The sequence below is a fragment of the Notolabrus celidotus genome, chromosome 1 (assembly GCF_009762535.1).
Source record: "Notolabrus celidotus isolate fNotCel1 chromosome 1, fNotCel1.pri, whole genome shotgun sequence".
In the NCBI taxonomy this organism is placed as follows: domain Eukaryota; kingdom Metazoa; phylum Chordata; class Actinopteri; order Labriformes; family Labridae; genus Notolabrus; species Notolabrus celidotus.
The window spans coordinates 1,166,122-1,189,582 of record NC_048272.1 but is presented as its reverse complement, the minus strand read 5'-3'; the positions used below and the strand labels follow the sequence as shown (position 1 = coordinate 1,189,582).

The window sequence follows — 23,461 nt, the reverse complement described above, 5'->3', positions numbered from 1 at the left end:
CTGTGTTTCCTGCAGTCACTCGTTTTCTCACCTTTCCAGTGCGTTCTCTCTGTCGTGCACGTTCTCCCTCTTGTCTCCCTCCTGTTGGTGTGCTCACTGTGCTGTGTGTCTGTAACCCCTCCCCTCCCCGTTCTGCTAAATGTAGACGTGAGGCTTTAACAGAAAAAGACCAGAAAATTAAAAAAAATGGCTCCCAGTCAGGAGCCGGCTCCCGTCGTTCACTTCAAAGAGCCGGTTCTTAGAGCCGGATCGTTCGCGACCCACACATCACTACTGCTGTGGACCATGAGTGGGATTCTCCCTCTGTTGATCACTGAGCAGATTTTGACATGTTTAAATGAGTCAGTTGGCAGTTTGTAGACGCACCTGTGTTACAGGAAAACTGACTTACTGGAAACTAGGGAATGTGTAACGTCTGCACTCTGCCCTGGAACTGGCGTGTTCGACTTCACACCACACATCGTTCAGTGAACCAGCATCAGGAGAAAACAGACTTTTTACAGTCACTGAAACGTACAATTCCAGAGGTGTAGTATTTGTCTAGGCTATGAGCATCACTTTAAAGACATGACTTTCTCTTAAAGACAAAAAACAGAATTCTTTTGGATTAATCTTTTACTTTAAATTGCATTGCATCCCTTCCCCCAACACAAATTACTTCCTTTAAAAATGAAAAAAAAAAACAAGGTGGCATAACTGAATCAAAAAATACAGAATGTAATTGAGATTGCATGAGAAGGATTTGGCATGACATTCTAATTGTGGGATAAGTCTGATATAGCTTTCACAATAAATTGATGTAGTTATCCTTCTTTGGACACTCTACAATTGTGACTTTGACTCCCAAATGACTTACAGTTCAATTTGTAACAACTTGTGGTGTATGAAACATGATATCACAATTAAGATATCAAAGTAAATACAACATACACCTGTGCAAAATGTGTATTTCAAACCCAAAACAAAGTTTAAGAAATGCCAAAAAAAAAGCTGTTAAAAAAATGTAAAAACTGAAAAAAAATAGTGTACACACAAACACCTTCATATATTAGCTTTGTTTACTTTCCCCTCCACCTTGGACAGACACAGTCATACAGGAAAAAACAGCACAGTTTGGAGCAAGCAGAAGTAACTGGTTTCAGTTTGATCCTCTGTGAAATCTCTATTGGTCTTATTCCAAATATATACAGCTAGGCTAACGTCAGGTTGTATACAGGTTTAACTCATTGTGCACACACTGCTCTTTTATTATCTGCATCCTCCTTCACTATAAATATTCATGGGGTTGTGGATGGAGACAACAAACAGTGTTACGGTACAACAGAATGATTATGTGACCCAACAGGCTCCCTGTGGGTTATGTTCAGGATGCCCTTCTTGTCTGTAGTGCACACGCATCACTTAGGGAGAAGTCATATACCCAGTCACCAGAGGGGGGCAGCACTGGCTAGTCTTTCACATGGGTCCACCCTCCAGGGCCATAGGGTTTCATCGGTTATGAAATCCAGGAGGTGTCCCACGACAGGGATTAGCACATGACCACAGAGATCAGTCCATCTCCAGCCAGCAGCCGTCCAGTCTTCTCCATTCAAGTCTCACTCTATCATTTTAAAAAGACAATGTAGAAAGCCATGGCCATACAGGAAACAGCCACAGCGATGTGAAGCCGCGTCCCAATTATCGCAGCTGGGGGGGGGGAAATAACCAAGATGATGAGTAAGGAAAATAAAAGGTCATAAAAAAACAACATTTATCAAACATGATCAAGAAGAGTAAAGCAAACACCTTTAAACAGATGTGTTATCAGTGAGGTCAGGTGATGTAAACATGATACCTTAAAGGGATATTTCAGTGTTTTTGAAGTGGGGTCGTATGAGTTACAGTACACTATTGCTCCTGTTAGCCACAATGAGTGCCGGTGAGCTCTTCCCCTTTAATGAGGAAATTCCCAGAGGACCGGCAGGTAAGCTAGGCTACAATTCTCTGCAGACGGGGCCTCCTATTTCACGTGATTTCACTAAAGTTAAGAAAATATGGTCCAGGCACTCATCACGGTGCAAGTGCATGCACCAGTAGAATAAATTGGAGCTCTGCAGTTTGCCGTCAGTCTTTGTTTTGGCACTATTTTCAGACGCATCTCGCAGACCAGTGTTCTTCCACTGCATGAGCACAGAACTTTCATTGTTCCTCAAATCCAAAATATTGAAATTATTTGACCTTGTAGATTTTAAAACTGCACAAATTGTTTACAAGGCTAGGAAAAATCTCCTTCCAGGAAATATTCAAAGATTATTCTGTGAAACAGAGTGGGGGTTATAACTTCAGAGGGAAGTTAAGATTAAAGATGGTGAGTGTTCAGACCACAAGGAGAAGTTTTTGTATTTCAGTCTGTGGTGTAAAATTGTGGAAGCGCCTCAACATGGAGCTACAGCAATGTCTGAACATAACTCAATTCAAGAAGAAGAATAAAGAAATTATTTTCATGAGGTAAAAGGAGGAAGACTAGTGCTGTGAATCACGAGGGGTTCACTTTTGTTTGTTGGTATAAATATGAAGATAAGATATAAAGATTTGACTTGTGGGAGTTCACTAGTATAATGACAGATGATAGTGAATGAAGGGGGAGGATTAGATGAGTTTTAACTTCTTCCTACTCCTTTTCACACATGCAAAGTAAATTGTTTCACTGCTTGCTAATATTGATTTTGTTCCTTTTTTGTTTTCTTGTATGTTTGTATCACTCTTTCTTCTTTTCTACTTGTATGCTTTTTGTTGTTGTTGTACTTTTACTTTTACATGTTCGAAATAAAGTCATCCAATCAAATCAAAACAGATGCATTTTAAGTTGTTACAACAGAAAGGTTTTGCAATCTTTGGGAACACGTTTCAATCTTTCAATCTAGATGTACCTTTGTAGAAGACTCCCCAAACTCCTTTCTTCTCTGACAGCAGCCAGCTGTTGATGCGAGGGACCTTTTTGAGGTACGCACAAGTGCAGATGAACAGCAGCCCAAACACCAGGATGCCATCGAAAGAGTACACTGTAAAAAAAAAATACAAATAAAAGGAAGGACAAAGTGACAAAATGACAAAGTCTGTCTAAGTTGTCTATTAGATGAATATTAATTCTTTACTTGATATAAAAGAAAACTGTCAGCTTCATTCAAAGGAGAGGAACAAAACAAACAAACCCACATAAACAGGACACTTGTGAATGTGAAAGAGCCACTGTAAAGTTTCTTGCATTGTTACTGCAAATGGTAAGTTCAGTTTGTGAATTCCTGAAGCCTAGATAAGAAGAAAAGGAGTACTGTGCAGACTGGAAAGATTAAATCTTTGAGAGTACATCTGCTCCATAGACAATATGAAATTAGCCATTTATCAAAAGTAAACAGGTTATTCTTCTTAAAGGGACCATGACCTATTTGAGCCTGTTCTTGAGTATGTTTTCAGTGGAAGACTGAGGAGTATGTTACAATCTGTTAACCAATGATATGCTCATGCTATATACAGGGTTCCCACTCTTTTCCAGAGATCATTTTCCAGGACATTTCCAGGACATTTTCATTGATGATCAAGCTGGTATGACCGTCTAAATTTAGTTCCTAATTTAGTTCCTAAATAGTCTAATATGTTCCTCTCAGTGGAAGTCTACATTGAAAGACATGTAGTCTATGGCTAGCAATGAAATCATCTCTTACATACTTAAAAATGATGGCAAATTGATAATAGAATAGCCAGGGACCCCTTACAGGTGAGACAATTGTCCATGGCCCCCTCATAATTGTAACACAGATTAAGCACAGTAGTGATGTGTCATGATCAAAAGCTGCGGCTCTGAGAGTCGATGCTTTATAGTGAATCAGAAGAGCCGGCTCGCATCAAGAGAGAGAGAGACGGCTCCCAGTTTTTTCCTTTCCCTCCTTAGCTCTCTCAGTGCTCAGCCCCAGCTCTGCTCACAGCAGAATTTTGTTTTGATTGGTCAGCATGGCGGCCATGTGGCCAATCATATGTGAGGATATAGGATACAGGTGATGGAGGGGAGGCTGTGTATCCTGGCTTCATCTGTTCCTTCAGAGCGAGTCTTCTTGAAGACCGGGCAAATACTCACTGAGAGGAGAAATCTGATCAGCCCATCCAAGCTGAGGCATCTGATATTTCTCAATACCAATCTGAGGACATTAATAATGTTTGCTTGAGTTTGGTTCTGGTTCTGTTTGCTTGAGTTTGGTTCTGGTTCGGTTCTGGTTCGGTTCTGGTTCGATTCTGGTTCACGTCTGGTTCGGTTCTGGTACGGTTCTGGTACGGTTCTGGTTCGGTTCTGATTCGGTTCTGGTTCAGTTCTGGTTCGGTTCGGTTCCGATTCGGTTCCGGTTCGGTTCTGGTTCGGTTCTGGTTCCGTTATGGTATGGTTCTGGTACGGTTCTGGTACGGTTCTGGTTCGGTTCTGATTCGGTTCGGTTCCAGTTCGGTTCCAGTTCGGTTCTGGTTCGGTTCTGGTTCGGTTCTGGTTCGATTCTGGTTCGGTTCTGGTATGGTTCCGTTCGGTTCTGGTTCTGGTTCGGTTCTGGTTCGGTTCTGGTTCGGTTCTGGGTCGGTTCTGGTTCAGTTCTATCAGGGTTCTGGTTTGGTTCTGGTTTGGTTCTGGTTTGGTCCCTAATCCTAATCCTAACCCTAATCCTAACCCTAACCCTAACCCTAATCCCAACCCTAACCCTAATCCTAACCCTAACCCTAATGATAACCCTAACCCTAATCCTAACCCGAACCCTAATCCTAACCCTAACCCTAAACCTAACCCTAAACCTAACCCTAACCCTAACCCTAATCCGAACCCTAACCCTAATCCTAACCCTAATCATAACCCTAACCCTAATCCTAACCCTAACCCTAATGATAACCCTAACCCTAACCCTAATCCTAATCCTAACCCAAACCCTAATCCTAACCCTAACCCTAACCCTAACCCTAATCCTAATCACAATCCGAACCCTAACCCTAACCCTAATCATAACCCTAACCCTAACCCTAATCCTAACCCTAATCATAACCCTAGCCCTAATCCTAACCCAATCCTAACCCTAATGCTAACCCTAACCCTAATCCTAACCCTAATCCTAACCCTAATGATAACCCTAACCCTAATCCTAACCCTAATCATAACCCTAACCCTAATCCTAACCCTAACCCTAATGATAACCCTAACCCTAATCCTAATCCTAACCCGAACCCTAATCCTAACCCTAACCCTAACCCTAACCCTAATCCTAACCCTAACCCTAACCCTAATCCTAACCCGAACCCTAATCCTAACCCTAACCCTAATCCTAATCCTAACCCTAACCCTAACCCTAATCCTAACCCTAAACCTAACCCTAACCCTAACCCTAACCCTAATCCTAACCCTAATCCTAACCCTAAATATATAGTAGCCTGTATTATATTTGTTATTGATGTGAATGTTTAATGAAAAGTTCTCTTGAAAGCTTGTATTCAAACTAGGGGTGACCCCAAATAGTGGAATATTGGATGATTCGTTCTAACGAGTCTTAGTCGACTGCCAATCTCATAGTTGAATATTTGCATATGAAATGTGGATCATTCCATTCAAACCATGGGGGTGCTCAATGTCTAATTTTACATTATTTTCCTGTTTCCCTTAAAAATAGTGTCTCATATATCCTATTTTGATATAAATAAACTTATTTAATGTAATTCTGAGAACAGCTCTTGAAGTGTTAAATCTCCTTAAAGTGGTAATTAAATCTCCCCTGGTAATTAAAGGTGGACCATTTAGTGGGACCTGTGGAGCAGACGTACCTCAGCTGGCCTTTAAATCTTTCTACGTTCATGGCAGCTCAAAATGCAGGAAATAAAACTTCAGTTGATCCTAAAAACTAGTGATGAAGATGAGGAGCAGCTTCATGAAGAGGGCTGTGAGATCAAGGATTACCGGACCACACAAAAACTGTACGGGGCCAAAAGAATGAGGAGGGATACCCCAAAGCTGTCTGAAGCCTCAAAAACAATCCACAGCATCCCATCCACCTCCACATCATCAGAGAGGATATTCTCTATGAAAGGATTTACAGTCAACAAAGCAAGGAGCGCACTTCTGCCCGTACACATGATGGTTTTCCTCACGTACAGTTTGAAAAGACTCAAGCGGACAAAGACGTGATGAAAGACTGTTTTAAAAGGTTCTGTTAAGAGATTTAAAAACCCTTTAGCTGGTTCAGGTTTGATTTTGAACATTATAAACATGTTTAGCCTTAAGTTGGACAAACTACTCTCAACTGTGTGAACACTGTTTAAATATCTCCTGATTCCTTTCTCTATAGTGGAGCGTTGTTCCATGTTTAACTGATGGTGGTCTTATTTGAGTTTTCTCTCCTTCATCACCTCGTTGTTTTTGCAAAATAGATTTAAAAAATCTAAGTTTTATACTTATAATATTCTGTTGTCCCTTTCACTTTAAGCTATGAGTCTCTTAATTGTAAAGGGTTATGTGTAATATTGTCATGCGGTCACCATCATGCAGACTTTGGGTCAATAAGGAAAAACAACAAACATTCAACTATTCGTCGACTATGGGCAAAATCTGATGAATCAGATTCGACTAAGCAAATCCTTAGTCGGGCTCACCCCTAATTCAAACCATCCATCCATCCATCCATTATCTTGACCGCTTATCCCGTTAGGGGTCACGGGGGGCTGGAGCCTATCCCAGCTGGCTTTGGGCGGAAGGCAGGGTACACCCTGGACAGGTCGCCAACCTATCACAGGGCTCTAATTCAAACCAGTTAAATAAAAATAAAATGTATGTGTGCTAAAGCCTATCAGCTGCACACATAACCTAAATGCAAAAAGAAAAAAAAATTGCACCTCTTACTACAGCACCCCCAACTTAAAGCCACTTCCCACGGCTCTGACAGGATCGGATCGGTGCATCCCTACCATAGACTGTAATAAATATGGACGTAGTATCCGTGACGTCACCCATCTGTTCCTGAAGAGCTGTTTTGAGACCAATCGGCTGCGGCAGCCATATTGCTTCTGTCGAGCCAGTGTGACGTAAAGAGGCGGGCTTTGAGCCTCCTAGCCAACAGCTGCAGTGTTCCCACAGGCAGCTGAGCCTCTCATTGGAAGACTGGTAATCTCAATATCTTCAAAATTGCCGAATTAGAAAAAAATTCACCCCCCTCACAGTGAGAGGACATCGAGAAATTAGCTATTCAGACTACACTCATCTTTTGTACCAGGCTGTAAACATGTCTTTTCCCCATTCATGTGTATGTGACTTCCGGAGCCAGCCTCAAGTGGATCCTCGATGAACTGCAGCTTTTAACACTTCCGCATTGACTCATATTTTTAGACCGGAGGTTGCCGCTCGATCCCTACTAACAATGTCTCTACGTTTCATGCTGTACTGAGAAATTGGATGTATGCATTTATGTGTCACTTAGCTGATTCAGAAAATTAAATTTTAGGGAGCTCACTCAGCCCACATTAAGAGACACAATGTATTTTTCTTGCTTTTGGAAACATTGGAACAAAAGCCTTTTTATGCTTTAATCAAAATGAATGTGTAAACTGTCGTCATATGATCTCTTTATTTCTTGCTGGACATGTCTTTGACTTGTTTTTAGTCTTTTATATTACTCTTGTGCTGATATGGACCTATGGGTCTGAAATAAAGTATACAGTTGTGCTCATAAGTTTACCTACCCTGGCAGAATTTGTGATTTTTTTTGGGCCATTTTTTCAGAGAATATGAAAGATAAGAGATTTTTTTTTTTTTTTCACTCATGGTTAGTGGTTGGATGAAGCAAGTTATTATCAAACAACTGTGTTTACTCTTTTTATATCATGAAGACAACAGAAACTACTCCATAAATCCTACATTCTGCCAGGGTATGTAAACTAATGAGCACAACTGTATATCTATGCACATACTCTGACGTCAGGCTTTGGGATACAAACATGAGTAACTGCAGCTTTCATCAATTAATCTATCAGTGTCTTCTTCACACATCAACGCATGCTTAACAATAATAAACACACCCTGCTTTTTGTGATGTTTCTTCCTCGCCTACATACATTTTGAAAGCTGTGTTGTTAGCTCTGTGTAGCACAGAATGAACTTAAGTTGGACATACGCAAATACTCCACACATTGAAAACAGATGACGTTTCAAGATTTGCATTTTAAGGAATAACATCTACATGCAAGTGTTTCCTACTTCTCTGGGAATGAAGCTTTAATCTGACAGTTATAGCATTAGCAACTCAAACCGGGCGTTTGGTAAAGCTAATAAACACTGTGGCCTTAGTAAAACTGGTGGTACAAGCACAAGAGCTTTAAAGATATTATACTTAAAGACAAGACGGATAATTAATGAGCAGAACTGTATTTCTACAAACAAGTTTGAGAATTAGTGAAGGAGTTTCTGACAGCGCTGCCCGGGGCCACGTCTACAGCTAACCTAGCTTCGTGTTAGCCTAACTTACACTGTTACCGCCGCCAAGCTAGCACGCCATACAGCAAACCTACCATTTGTCATATTCGCTGTTTGCTCTGTGACGATGATGTATTACTGTTTCGTCCTTCAAATCAGCACTCCATCATGAATCACAAAGTGGAGATGTTATTGAAGACAACCACTTTGGGTTTGCAGTCAGTCGGTTGACACTTCCGGATCCCTGTCTTCGTTCTTCTTCGTGTGTTACTCAGCGGTTTGCATCAGTCCTATAAGCGCATTACCGCCACCTAGTGTTGGCTCTGACAGTGGATGATTTAAACTCCTAACCCCCTTCAAGAAATACACTGCTCAAAAGGGAACACTTAAAAAACCCATCCTAGATCATGATTAATGAACTATTCCAGTTGAAAATCTTTATTCTTTGATTATTTGATCAAGATTTATCCTTCAACTCTCAAATTCAACAAATCTCAAAGTCAGCCTATTTTCACTTGCGCAATATTTCTAAAATTAGACACTTCCTATCTCAGAGCGACGCAGAAAAACTAGTCCATGCATTTGTTACCTCCAGGTTAGATTACTGTAACTCCCTCTTATCAGGCTGCCCCAATAAGTCTCTAAAGACTCTTCAGCTAGTTCAAAACGCCGCAGCTCGAGTATTGACTAGAACTAGGAAGAGAGAGCACATCTCTCCAGTGTTAGCTTCTCTTCACTGGCTCCCAATAAAATCTAGAATAGAATTTAAAATCCTTCTTTTAACCTACAAAGCCCTTAAAAATCAGACACCCTTGTATCTTAAAGAGCTCATAGTGCCCTATTACCCCTCTAGAACACTACGCTCCCAACATGCAGGCTTGCTAGTTGTACCTAAAATCTCTAAAAGTAGTATGGGAGGTAGAACCTTCAGTTATCAGGCCCCTCTCCTTTGGAATCATCCACCAGTCAGGGTCCGGGAGGCAGACACCCTCTCCACTTTTAAGAGTAGGCTTCAAACTTTCCTTTTTGATAAAGCTTATAGTTAGAGCTGGATCAGGCTTGGACCAGCTTTTGTTATGCTGCTATAGGCCTAGACTACCAGGGGAACTGGCGCACTGACACACTGGGATCCTAGCTCACCCCCTTCCCCCCAATCCCTTCATCACTTACTTTAACTCTGCCTGTCCCATTAAAGTTACTAACCATAGACCTTTCTGGAGTCCCTGACCTCCATTGTCTCGTAGATTCCTCTGAGCTGCCGTAGACGTCCTCCTGCTGCAGACGTTCTGGACTCCAGCTGATCCGGACATACTGGACTCCAGCGGCAACAGCTTCTACTACACGTCTCATCACTATCACCTCTCTCTCTTACTCCCCTCTATCTGTCTTTCCAGACCCAACTCGGTCGAGGCATGATGGCTGTCTAACATGAGTCTGGTCCTGCTGGAGGTTTCTGCCTGTTAAAAGGAAGTTGTTCCTCACCACTGTAACTAGCTAAATACTGCGATGTGCAATGCTCATGATGGATTAAGGTGGGGTCAGACTGAGTCTTACCCTGTCTTGAAGTTGGGTCTCTGTTCATAATTTGACATAGAGTGGTCTAGACCTCCTATGTTTGTAAAAGCGTCCTGACATAATGTTTGTTGTGATTTGGCACTATACAAATAAAGGTTGATTGATTGATTGATTGATATTCATTACAAAGTGGAATGTGTTGAGAACCAAATGACATAAAAATTATCAATGGAAATCAAAATCATTAACCCACGGAGGTCTGGATTCAGAATCATACTCAAAATCAAAGTGGGAAATCAGATCACAGGCTGATCCAACTTCTGTGGAAATTCCTCAAGACAATTCAAAATGAGGCTCAGTAGTGTGTGTGGCCTCCATGTGCCTGTATACACTCCCTACAATGTCTGGGCATGCTCCTGATGAGACGATGGATGTTCTCCTGAGGGATCTCCTCCCAGACCTGGATCAGGGCATCAATCAACTCCTGGACTGTCTGTGGTGCGACGTGGCGTCGGTGGATGGAACGAGACATGATGCCCCAGAGGTGCTCTATTGGATTCAGGTCTGGGGAACAGGCAGGCCAGTCCATAACATCAATGCCTTCATCATGGAGGAACTGCTGACACACTCCAGCCACATGAGGTCGGGCATTGTCATGCATCAGAAGGAACCCAGGACCCACTGCACCAGCATATGGTCCTACAATGGGTCTGAGGATCTCATCCAGGTTCTTAATGGCAGTCAGGGTACCTCTGGCTAGCACATGAAGGTCTGTGCGGCCATCCAAGGTTATGTCTCCCCAAACCATCACTGACCCACCGCCAAACCGTTCATGGAGGATGTTGCAGGAATTTACTAAATTGAAGGTTGGCTCTTAATAGGGAACTTAAATAAATTTGGGGATAATTATATTTTAGCATAATCCTGACTAAAAGAACCAGATTTCATGCAAGTACAGTTGAATATCTATGCTATTCCTCAATCACATGAACATGGCACACTGCTCACTGCAGGGCTATTGAGAAATTTTCTATGGGGTTGAGGTCTGGAGACTGGCTAGGCCACTCCAGGACCTTGAAATGCTTTGTACGGAGCCACTCCTTCGTTGCCCGAGCGGTGTGTTTGGGATCATTGTCATGCTGGAAGACCCAGCCACGTTCCATCTTCAATGCTCTCACTGATGGAAGGAGGTTTTGGCTTAAAATCTCACGATACATGGCCCCGTTCATTCTTCCCTTAACACGGATCAGTCGTCCTGTCCCCTTTGCAGAAAAACAGCCCCAAAGCATGAGGTTTCCACCTCCATGCTTCACAGTAGGTATGGTGTTCTTGGGATGCAACTCAGCATTCTTCTTCCTCCAAACACCACGAGTTGAGTTTTTACCAAAAAGTTCTATTTTGGTTTCATCTGACCACATGATATTCTCCCAATCCTCTTCTGGATCATCCATATGCTCTCTGGCAAACTTCAGACGGGCCTGGACATGTACTGGCTTCAGCAGGGGGACACGCCTGGCGCTGCAGGATTTGAGTCCCTCTCGGCGTAGTGTGTTACTGATGGTAGACTTTGTTACTTTGGTCCCAGCTCTCTGCAGGTCATTCATCAGGTCCCTCCGTGTAGTTCTGGGATTTTTGCTCACTGTTCTCATGATCATTTTGACCCCACGGGATGAGATCTTGCATGGGGTCCCAGATCCAGGGAGATTATCAATGCCTATTGTAGATTCACTCTTCCCAGCCTGGTGCAGGTCCACAATTTTCTTCCTGGTGTCCTTGGACAGCTCTTTGGTCTTGGCCATGGTTGAGTTTGGAGTCTGAGTGTTTGAGGCTGTGGACAGGTGTCTTTTATACAGATAACCAGTTCAAACAGGAGCCATTAATACAGGTAACGAGTAGAGGACAGAAGAGCTTCTTAAAGAAGAAGTTACAGGTCTGTGAGAGACAGAAATCTTGCTTGTTTGTGGGTGAACAAATACTTATTTTCCACCATAATTTACAAATAAATTCTTTAAAAATCCTACAATGTGATTTCCTGGATTTTTTTTCCTCATTTTGTCTCTCATAGTTGAAGTGTACCTCTGATGAAAATGACAGACCTCTCTCATCTTTCTAAGTGGGAGAACTTGCAAAATCAGTGGCTGACTAAATACTTTTTTGCCCCACTGTATATATGTCAGCACACATAGAACCATACATCTTATCAATTCAATCCAAAGCTACTGTTCATTCAGGACACCACTTGAAGTTTGGTATCTTGCCCAAGAATTACTCCCTCATGTCGAAGCTGGGGATCGAACTGTTGACATTCTAGTTGGAGGGTGACCCGCTCTACCTCTGAACCACACTAGCCACGATAAGATATTCCCTGACATTCAGTCAAAGCTGGAGAAGATGAGGAGCAAATTAGTGCTGCTAGGGTCAAGTACACACAAGTGCATGTACTGCCAGTTAAAGGAGAACCACTCTGGAAAGAGTTTAGAATAAAAGAGACAAAAATGCATGTACACATTTTATTACAACACTGAAGGAGGCTGACCATGTACTGAAAACAAACACTGACACTGTAGTTGTACTGAACAGTGAGAAAATGATGTCATTATTCACAAAAACTTGAAACCAGTCACACTTTCTTGCTTCAACAATTCATAGCCTTTGACCAGTGCTGTACACATTTTACAAGTTTTGGGACACAGCTATTAAAATCAAAAGGAAATGTTTGTTTTGAAGAGAAAAAAAATGGAACAGTTGAATATTATTCAACCTTTAAATTATATTTCTCATTTAAAAAAAGTGACCAAGTGCCAGCTAGCAGCCCATAATAAGTTTCTCCCTCTGAGATATGCTGTGAACAACAATACAAAACAACTTGATACGTCAGCTCAGATAATGTTCGGACCTAGATCTATCAGTGTCACTGGTACCCTGGACATTTAAAACCTCCTGCATATACTCCAGTATAATGAATAAGACGCATACCATTGATTGTAAACAAAGGTTTGACACTGAAAAAGTGAACACTTCTTCTTCTCCCAAGTTATAAATACAAAGTTTAATCACAGGCAGCAATCACAGCCACTGCACTTCTGTCACAAATCAGTACCAGTGTGTTGTTTGCTGCAGAATAAATTAACAATAAATAAAATACAAAAGACAAAACTGCTTACATTAAAAAAATATGTAGACATCAGGCAGGGTAAGAAACGTCTATAGGTTGGTGCCTGTATTTTATTTTTTTTTACATTGAAATATCCCCAAAAATATTCAGAGTTGTAAAAGAACATTTTCAATAATAAGAGCAGAGGAAGCACAGAAAGAGGCGAGAGGGAGGCCACCTATGTGCTAAATAAGCAGTAATGGAAGATGCTGGTTTGGGTCAAAATAACACGGCAAAAGGGGAATAATGGCCAGAAAGGAGACGAGGCTGGTGTTGTTTTTTCAATTCAGGAGTTAAAGCGTCTGTGAGCAGTTTGTAGCTGGTTCAGAATCAGACTGAAATTAATACTGATGTCTAGATATGATGTACAAGAGCAAATGAGACCATCAGCAACAAGACTGATTATTTCTGTAAAGTATGCTGCAGGGTGATACGGAAGAGGAGTAGGGCCACTGAGAAAAAAAAAAAATTAAGGTCAATTTAAAAAAAATATATTATTCTGAGATTTAAGTCAGAATTCTGAGATTAAGGTCAGAATTCTGTCTTTAATCTCAGAATTCTGACTTTAATCCCAGAATTCTGACTTTATTCTCAGAATTCTGACTTTATTCTCAGAAGTCAGAATTCTGAGATTAAAGTAAATTTTCTGTCTTTATTCTCAGAATTCTGTCTTTATTCTCAGAATTCTGACTTTATTCTCAGAATTCTGACTTTAATCCCAGAATTCTGACTTTATTCTCAGAATTCTGACTTTAATCCCAGAATTCTGACTTTATTCTCAGAATTCTGTCTTTAATCCCAGAAGGCAGAATTCTGAGATTAAAGTCAGAATTCCGAATTTATTCTCAGAAGGCAGAATTCTGAGATTAAAGTCAGAATTCTGACTTTATTCTCAGAATTCTGACTTTATTCTCAGAATTCTGTTTTTATTCTCAGAATTCTGACTTTATTCTCAGAATTCTGACTTTAATCCCAGAATTCTGACTTTATTCTCAGAATTCTGACTTTATTCTCAGAATTCTGTCTTTATTCTCAGAATTCTGACTTTAATCCCAGAATTCTGACTTTATTCTCAGAATTCTGTCTTTATTCTCAGAATTCTGACTTTAATCCCAGAATTCTGACTTTATTCTCAGAATTCTGACTTTATTCTCAGAATTCTGACTTTATTCTCAGAAGTCAGAATTCTGAGATTAAAGTAAATTTTCTGACTTTATTCTCAGAATTCTGTCTTTATTCTCAGAATTCTGACTTTATTCTCAGAATTCTGACTTTAATCCCAGAATTCTGACTTTATTCTCAGAATTCTGACTTTAATCCCAGAATTCTGACTTTATTCTCAGAATTCTGTCTTTAATCCCAGAAGGCAGAATTCTGAGATTAAAGTCAGAATTCCGAATTTATTCTCAGAAGGCAGAATTCTGAGATTAAAGTCAGAATTCTGACTTTATTCTCAGAATTCTGACTTTATTCTCAGAATTCTGTTTTTATTCTCAGAATTCTGACTTTATTCTCAGAATTCTGACTTTAATCCCAGAATTCTGACTTTATTCTCAGAATTCTGACTTTATTCTCAGAATTCTGTCTTTATTCTCAGAATTCTGACTTTAATCCCAGAATTCTGACTTTATTCTCAGAATTCTGTCTTTATTCTCAGAATTCTGACTTTAATCCCAGAATTCTGACTTTATTCTCAGAATTCTGACTTTATTCTCAGAATTCTGACTTTATTCTCAGAAGTCAGAATTCTGAGATTAAAGTAAATTTTCTGACTTTATTCTCAGAATTCTGTTTTTATTCTCAGAATTCTGACTTTATTCTCAGAATTCTGACTTTAATCCCAGAATTCTGACTTTATTCTCAGAATTCTGACTTTATTCTCAGAATTCTGTCTTTATTCTCAGAATTCTGACTTTAATCCCAGAATTCTGACTTTATTCTCAGAATTCTGTCTTTATTCTCAGAATTCTGACTTTAATCTCAGAATTCTGACTTTAATCCCAGAATTCTGACTTTATTCTCAGAATTCTGACTTTATTCTCAGAAGTCAGAATTCTGAGATTAAAGTAAATTTTCTGACTTTATTCTCAGAATTCTGTCTTTATTCTCAGAATTCTGACTTTATTCTCAGAATTCTGACTTTAATCCCAGAATTCTGACTTTATTCTCAGAATTCTGACTTTAATCCCAGAATTCTGACTTTATTCTCAGAATTCTGTCTTTAATCCCAGAAGGCAGAATTCTGAGATTAAAGTCAGAATTCCGAATTTATTCTCAGAAGGCAGAATTCTGAGATTAAAGTCAGAATTCTGACTTTATTCTCAGAATTCTGACTTTATTCTCAGAATTCTGTTTTTATTCTCAGAATTCTGACTTTATTCTCAGAATTCTGACTTTAATCCCAGAATTCTGACTTTATTCTCAGAATTCTGACTTTATTCTCAGAAGTCAGAATTCTGAGATTAAAGTAAATTTTCTGACTTTATTCTCAGAATTCTGTCTTTATTCTCAGAATTCTGACTTTATTCTCAGAATTCTGACTTTAATCCCAGAATTCTGACTTTATTCTCAGAATTCTGTCTTTATTCTCAGAATTCTGACTTTAATCCCAGAATTCTGACTTTATTCTCAGTATTCTGACTTTATTCTCAGAATTCTGACTTTATTCTCAGAAGTCAGAATTCTGAGATTAAAGTAAATTTTCTGACTTTATTCTCAGAATTCTGTCTTTATTCTCAGAATTCTGACTTTATTCTCAGAATTCTGACTTTAATCCCAGAATTCTGACTTTATTCTCAGAATTCTGACTTTATTCTCAGAATTCTGACTTTATTCTCAGAATTCTGTCTTTATTCTCAGAATTCTGACTTTATTCTCAGAATTCTGACTTTATTCTCAGAATTCTGACTTTATTCTCAGAATTCTGACTTTAATCCCAGAATCCTGCCTTTATGCCCAGAAGTCAGAATTCTGAGATTAAAGTCAGAATTCTGAGATTAAAGTCAGAATTCTGAGATTAAAGTAAGAACTATGACTTTATTCCCAGAATTCTGACTTTTTTCATAGAATAATAATACTAAAAAAAATTTGACCTTAAATGTATTTATTTTTTTCAGTGGCCCTAATCCTCTTCTGTAGGCTGAAGTGATCAACTGTACCCTTTTTTTTTTAAAAACACTTTCTACAGCAAAGATTTCAATGAGTGATAAGACTGAGAACGTTAGATGAGGCTTTGTGTTCAAAAACACTACGAAGACATGCAAACGGCAAAATGAGCAGAGAGTTCAGATGTATCATTTGAGACAGGGGAGGCCAAAATCTTCACAAATCTGAAGTTCCTCACAGGGGCTTTAAAGGGGGAGGAGGGGGTTCAGCAGTTCTTTTTATTGTTTGCCAGTTTTCTACACTCACAGCTACAAAACTAGATCGAGAGAGACGTCATTTCAAAATATTTAATGCTGTAATTTAAATACCTGCTCTCTGCCTAAACTACAGTAGATCAGGATTAAGGTTAAAAAAAAGGAGTCCTACCTGGACTAGATCACCATCAACACTTAAGCTTATTTTTAAATTTGAAGTGATGTAATTGTTTTTCTTCCATGAACCTCACATTAGAGAAAGGTCTTGCTTTAAACACATTTTTCACCCTATTCTAAATACCCATGGAAACTAAAAAAGTAAAAGAAAATTATAGTTATTGTTTTAGAAAAATGGTTTTCCAAATCTGAGCTGTGGTTTCTAACTGTTTTAAGGCATCTTCTTTCAACGTCTGGGATCCATTACACAACTCTAAATGTTATTCCAACAGAGACTTGGTTGAAAATGATCATAGGGTGATATGAAACTGAGGGCAAACTAAGTCTTGTTGATAGGACAAAACTCAAGGAATGCCATCCTTCCTTTGGCAGCACTGTGAGGGGGGGACACCCCAGTCATACACGTAGGACAATCGCAGCTTGACTTCCTCCTTGCAGAGCCGGCCATCACGCTGTAGAGTCTGGTGTTTCTCCAACATGTCCTCCAAACTCTGCTTGTGTGTCACCAAGTATTTGTTGTTGCAACCACGTGATTTGTATTCTGTGTCAAAGCGTGGGTCATGTGTCCTCCTGACATCCACCGGTGCTAGCCAGGCGCCCAGTGACACATCCTCACTCTGCCACGTCTTCAAGTATCCAGTATTGATGTGGATATAGTGTACCAGGTCTGCTGAGAGGATGTAGCCCCCACCCAGTGCGTAGGGTAGGTAGTAGTCACAAAGCTCCCAAGAGCTTTCCCTCCACTTACCAGCTGTTTTCACTCGCCCCCTCCCTGAGAAGAAGCCCCAGTACAACCGGCTGGGCTCTTTGGCCTTCAGCTCCTCCTTCAGGAGATCTAAGCGAGCAAATGTGTCATCGTCTGCTTTGAGAACAAACTTGAAATCCACATTCTGGTCCAGCCAGGAGTACATGTGCTGCAGCTTGAGTGTTAAGTTCTCATAGGAATCTTTCAGGTCAGGCAGTAAGAGCAGGTCCTTGTGCCGCCCCTGCTCTGTGTTCAGGTTCTGGAGGTCCTCACTGGGAAGCCCCTGAGTTCCCACAACAAACATGGCCAGAACATCAGAGTCCCGCTTGGCCAACCAGGTGCTGCGGATAATACTCCTCCTCTCAGTGTACTTCGGTCCAGTTGTGATGAGGACCACTAACAATGCTGACAAGTCTTTGGACGTGGAGGGAGGATTATGATGCTCTGGACGGGACTGCATCACATTAGCGCGAGGGGCTAGACCAGGAGGATCCTGGTGGCCCTGTTTCAGAGTTTCTGAGGTACATTTGGCCAAGAAGAGCAGAACTACTGCAAAGCTGCTTACAGTGGCAATGACCAGGGCTGTCTTGTGGCGGCACACTAGACGTAACAGATGCATGGTTCTAAACCTGTGGATAGGGGAGAAAAATAAAATATTACAAAGGATTTGTATTGATGCATTCTTACAAGCAGAATCATAAAACCTATACAGAAAGCTTAAGAGGGGAGAAGACAGAAGTTTTACTTATAGGAGGACAAATCTGAATTTTGTTTTAATTCTACATCCTATTAGGCTCTTGACTGTTCTTACGTCATAAATTAGTCCAGACGATTGATTCGGTGTTACTTGTGGAAGTACGATTGTAATTGTGCTGTAGGGGGGAACGGGGTTGGTTGTCACATGGGTTGGTTGGCACACTCGTTATATATCGCCACCAGAGGGCGCTGTCTCTCAAATTGGGGTATGGACAATTCCAGAATTAGGATCAGAGCTCACCTACATAGTCTTCTCTGGAGTAAGACAGCTGAACTTGAGGTGAGAGGACTTTTTGTGTTTTTCATGTCAAATTGTAAATATTCAGCTCCTCAATATTTTTCTTCTAGGCTTTTAAACGATGGGTTTATAACAAAACAAGTGTTACCCTTACAAAGTGTGAGGGGGAAGCTATAGTTTAGATTTGTATTAGCTAGGTAACTAGTTGTTAGATGGTTGTTAGCCTTGATGCTAGCAAAAAATTCCAGTTGGGGTTGGTTGTCACATTCACTTTGGGGTTGGTTGTCACATGTAACAACCAATCCCTATGTTGGCAAAATCATGCATGGTGAAATGAGTTGGAGTGTGCAGACCCTACATTTGCCATCACTGTAACTCAGACAGTGACTGCATGTAGCCTAGTTGAGTCGGCCATTATTGTTCGGCCTATTTGTTTTGTTCTTTATGTTGTTATATAGGCTGGCCTAAAGATGTGTTTCCTGTTCATGGTCCTTGATGCATTTATGTTAAAATGCATTAAGTTATGTAGGCCTATCCAGTGGCGGAGCCAGGGGGTGGCCAGGGGGGGCCATGGCCACCTCTGAAAACTGAATGGCCACCCCAGTTGCCACCCTGAAATTCTTAAACATGATTGGCTATTTGCCATGTCAGAGGAATTACTTTTATTGAAATCAGTGTGTGTGTGTTGTACTGCAGAGACAGTAGTTTCTTTGCATTTGAATATTATTTTTGTTGATGCTTTGACTTTGGACAATCCTCTTCATTTTGAGTCCTTAAAGAGTTCAGTTCAGTTGAGCAGATTAAAATGTTGATACTCTGTTGAGTTACATTTTTAATGTTAACGTTAAAAATCGACAAAAATGTAACATTTTTAAAATTATTGTATAAAAAGAAGTTAAAGTAGATGTGATTATTGGAGGTAACCCTACTAGTTTGGGGGTAAGCCCCTAATGTTTTCCACACCTGGCCACCCCTTAAGAGTCAGTGCCCCAGTTTGGCCACCCAGGTCAAAACTGTCTGGCTCCACCACTGGGCCTATCACTTGTCAGTGCAATTAAACTTTCAAATTTAGCCTTTTTCAAAAGATTTTTCCCAGTAAAATACCATTGTGACAACCAACCCCATAGTGTGTGACAACCACCCCCATAGTGTGACAACCAACCCCATAGTGTGTGACAACCAACCCCATAGTGTGTGACAACCAACCCCATAGTGTGTGACAACCAACCCCATAGTGTGTGACAACCAACCCCATAGTGTGTGAAAACCAACCCCATAGTGTGTGACAACCATCCCCATAGTGTGTGACAACCAACCCCATAGTGTATGACAACCAACCCCATAGTGTGTGACAACCATCCCCATAGTGTGACAACCAACCCCATAGTGTGACTACCAACCCCATAGTGTGACAACCAACCCCATAGTGTGACAACCAACCCCATAGTGTGTGACAACAAGCCCCATAGTGTGTGACAACCATCCCCATAGTGTGTGACAACCAGCCCCATAGTGTGTGACAACCATCCCCATAGTGTGACAACCAACCCCATAGTGTGTGACAACCATCCCCATAGTGTTTGACAACCAACCCCATAGTGTGTGACAACCACCCCCATAGTGTGTGACAACCAACCCCATAGTGTGTGTGACAACCAGCCCCATAGTGTGACAACCAACCCCATAGTGTGTGTGACAACCAACCCCATAGTGTGTGACAACCATCCCCATAGTGTGTGACAACCAACCCCATAGTGTGACAACCAACCCCATAGTGTGTGTGACAACCAGCCCCATAGTGTGACAACCAACCCCATAGTGTGTGTGACAACCAACCCCATAGTGTGACAACCAACCCCATAGTGTGTGTGACAACAAGCCCCATAGTGTGTGACAACCATCCCCATAGTGTGTGACAACCACCCCCATAGTGTGACAACCATCCCCATAGTGTGTGACAACCAACCCCATAGTGTGACAACCAACCCCATAGTGTGTGTGACAACCAGCCCCATAGTGTGTGACAACCATCCCCATAGTGTGACAACCATCCCCATAGTGTGTGACAACCAACCCCATAGTGTGACAACCAACCCCATAGTGTGTGTGACAACCAACCCCATAGTGTGTGACAACCGGCCCCATAGTGTGTGACAACCATCCCCATAGTGTGACAACCAACCCCATAGTGTGTGACAACCACCCCCATAGTGTGACAACCATCCCCATAGTGTGTGACATATCCCCATAGTGTGACAACCAACCCCATAGTGTGTGACAACCAACCCCATAGTGTGTGACAACCGCCCCATAGTGTGTGACAACCAACCCCATAGTGTGACAACCAACCCCATAGTGTGTGACAACCAACCCCATAGTGTGTGACAACCAACCCCATAGTGTGTGACAACCAACCCCATAGTGTGTGACAACCAACCCCATAGTGTGTGACAACCAACCCCGTAGTGTGTGACAACCAACCCCATAGTGTGTGACAACCAACCCCATAGTGTGTCAGAGTGTCAGTGTGTTTTTGATAGTTAATTGCCTTTTTGTTACAATGAGTTGGAAAATGAGAGGGATACACATTTCAAGCCAACACCTTAAGCTTCAGTTTAATGTAGGAATGACTATTGAAAGATGTTTTGATGTTGAGCAATCATCAAAACAGTAAAAAATGTGACAACCAACCCCGTTCTCCCCTACTGTTCATTAAATACATTATGTAAACAAACATTAATGAGCATCATATAAAACACCTTGATTGATGTTGGCCTGTTTTTAACGTTGGGCTTAGCACGTCCAGTTCCTTCCTTTGTACAGATTAGAGGAACACCTTCTGCATTTGGATCACATATTAAGATCATAGAATCTATCGAGCAACTTAGCTGCACACCACCCATCTTTGAGTAGCATCCATATAGCCTAGGATAGCATCATCACATTGCTAGGCTTGGGGAATTGAACAGCACCATGACATGTTTCGCAGCATTGTTATATTCAGCAACAAATCATAAAGTAGAGGAGAGTTACCTTAGCGTTTTTAAAGTAGCAGTCCTGTGCGTGATCCAGCCGGAGCGGGCCACAGACTCTGAAGAGCTAACGGAGCTACCGCGATAAGACCGTCTGCGCACTTGGTAGGCTCACTGCACTGAATGCAAACATGCTCCAGTTATTCATATTGGATTAAACGAAAGATTAATACCACAACATGTAAAGTCTTTGGCCACGCAGGTTACAGTAAGCAGCTTAAATTGTGCGCCGGACGAGTTTTGCCAAGTATAATTGTTTTCATCTTTATGTCTCTTCTTCTTCTTCTGCTGCTGTTGCTGCTGCTGCTTCTTCTTCGTTGGGTTTTTAATGGCGGTTGGCAAACAACGTCAAGGTGCATTACCGCCACCTACTGGTGTGGAGTGTGGATCAGGAGCTATTACCTATCTCTTCTAAGAAATAATAACAATAACAATAAATAAACAAAGAAATACAAAGAAATTACCAAAAGACCAAAAAATGAATTGAGAAAAATTAAGTAAAAACCAAAAATAATAACAATACTAATAATTAAAATAAAGTAACACTCTCAAATCTAGATCCTCTCTATCAACCTAGTTCTATTCAAAACTTAAACAAAATTCTATAGCATCCATCCATCGAGTCTCTTCTTCTTCTTCTTCCTTGGGTTTTTATTGGCGGTTGGCAAACAACATCAAGGTGCATTACCGCCACCTACTGGTGTGGAGTGTGGATCAGGCGCCATTACCTATCTCTTGTAAGAAATAATAACAATAAATAAACAAATAAATACAAAGAAATTACCAAAAGACCAAAAATAAATAGAGTATAGATAGAAAAATAAAGTTAAAGGTGACATATTCTGCTCTTTTTCATCAAAATATATTGGTCTAAGAGGTCCCTAAAACATGTCTTTAAAGTTTATTGCTCAAAAAAACACTTTGAAATCAGATTTTGGTCTGCCTGTAAACCCCTCTTTTTCAGCCCTGCTCAGAACAGGCTGTTTTCTGTGTCTGTGCCTTTAAATGAGAATGAGCTCTCTGACCACGCCCCCTCAGGAAGTGGATGTGGCTTCGGCTCTCCAGCACGTTGATCTAATGTTTACATGTTGGCTGAATATACACGGCTGCTCACAGACCCGCGTTACTTCAACCCTCTGAATCTGATCCAGAATCTGATCCTGATGGAGAGGCGCCTGCAGCAGGACCTTTCTGAACCATTGGTCACAGATTTAGTGTTTCTTGTTGTTTTATTTGTCAATATGTCGACGTGTGTCTTGGTACACAGCTACGAACATGTAGCTATGTGGCTATGCTAACTAGCGCTAGCACTTTTCCATGAAAAATAAAAATCATCCACTAGATCTTCAAATCTGCAGACGTGGGGAGTAAAACCGACCTTTGTGTTTATTAAGACAGCCTACAACTAGCATGCCTCCCTCCTAAGCTCCTTGTTAGCACACGTGTGCAGGGAATGAAAAACGGAGGAGGGGTTGAGTTGTATTTTATACAGTCTATGGGCTGAACAAGCTCCGAGCTCTGACTTCCTGTTACAGACCGGATGGCGTTGTGACGTATGAAAACCCACAGAAATATCACGGTCAGTCCCATCATTTGAATTCTGCACACTGATTGTTGAATGTCTACTAAAATATCTGGTCTACTTTCTGACATGTTGTGCTCATCAGTGATGAACTGGATGCTCTTAACGGCCTCACTTCCTCTACCCATTGTGTCCCTAGCAGAAGTGCTACAAACTCCCCCGTGTACACAGACAATCCATCACTCACTCTTTCACTATTTTTAATATTGAATTCTGGGACAGTGAACGCCACTCCAATTGTATTGCTCATGTTCTTTGATGCATCCATATAAACCTTAATAAAATCCATGGTAATTCTTATTTATATACATCTGCACTGTTTGCTCATTCAAGACATACTTTACTTGGACCTTTTTCCCAAGTAGAGACAATTTCTTTATGTCTCAGTAATAAAAAAAAAGATTCAAGATTCAAAGGTTTTTATTGTCAATTTTCACTGTATATA

General features: G+C 40.9%; 2 protein-coding genes across 2 annotated transcripts; both read right to left on the bottom strand.

Moving 5' to 3' along the window:
- Positions 1 to 600: 600 nt before the first annotated feature.
- Positions 601 to 8,746, bottom strand: tmem167b (transmembrane protein 167B). The gene is made up of 3 exons (XM_034695372.1): positions 8,554 to 8,746; positions 2,910 to 3,041; positions 601 to 1,686 (listed from the first exon to the last, which is right to left on the bottom strand). The coding sequence occupies exons 1-3, from the start codon at positions 8,561 to 8,563 to the stop codon at positions 1,604 to 1,606; spliced, it is 225 nt and encodes a 74-aa protein (XP_034551263.1). The 5' UTR covers positions 8,564 to 8,746; the 3' UTR covers positions 601 to 1,603.
- A 7,541-nt stretch (positions 8,747 to 16,287) lies between these two features.
- On the bottom strand, positions 16,288 to 21,748 carry b3galt6 (UDP-Gal:betaGal beta 1,3-galactosyltransferase polypeptide 6). The gene is made up of 2 exons (XM_034684415.1): positions 21,436 to 21,748; positions 16,288 to 18,037 (listed from the first exon to the last, which is right to left on the bottom strand). Exon 2 carries the CDS (start codon positions 18,025 to 18,027, stop codon positions 17,008 to 17,010), a length of 1,020 nt encoding a protein of 339 aa, XP_034540306.1. The 5' UTR covers positions 18,028 to 18,037; positions 21,436 to 21,748; the 3' UTR covers positions 16,288 to 17,007.
- Positions 21,749 to 23,461: the final 1,713 nt, after the last annotated feature.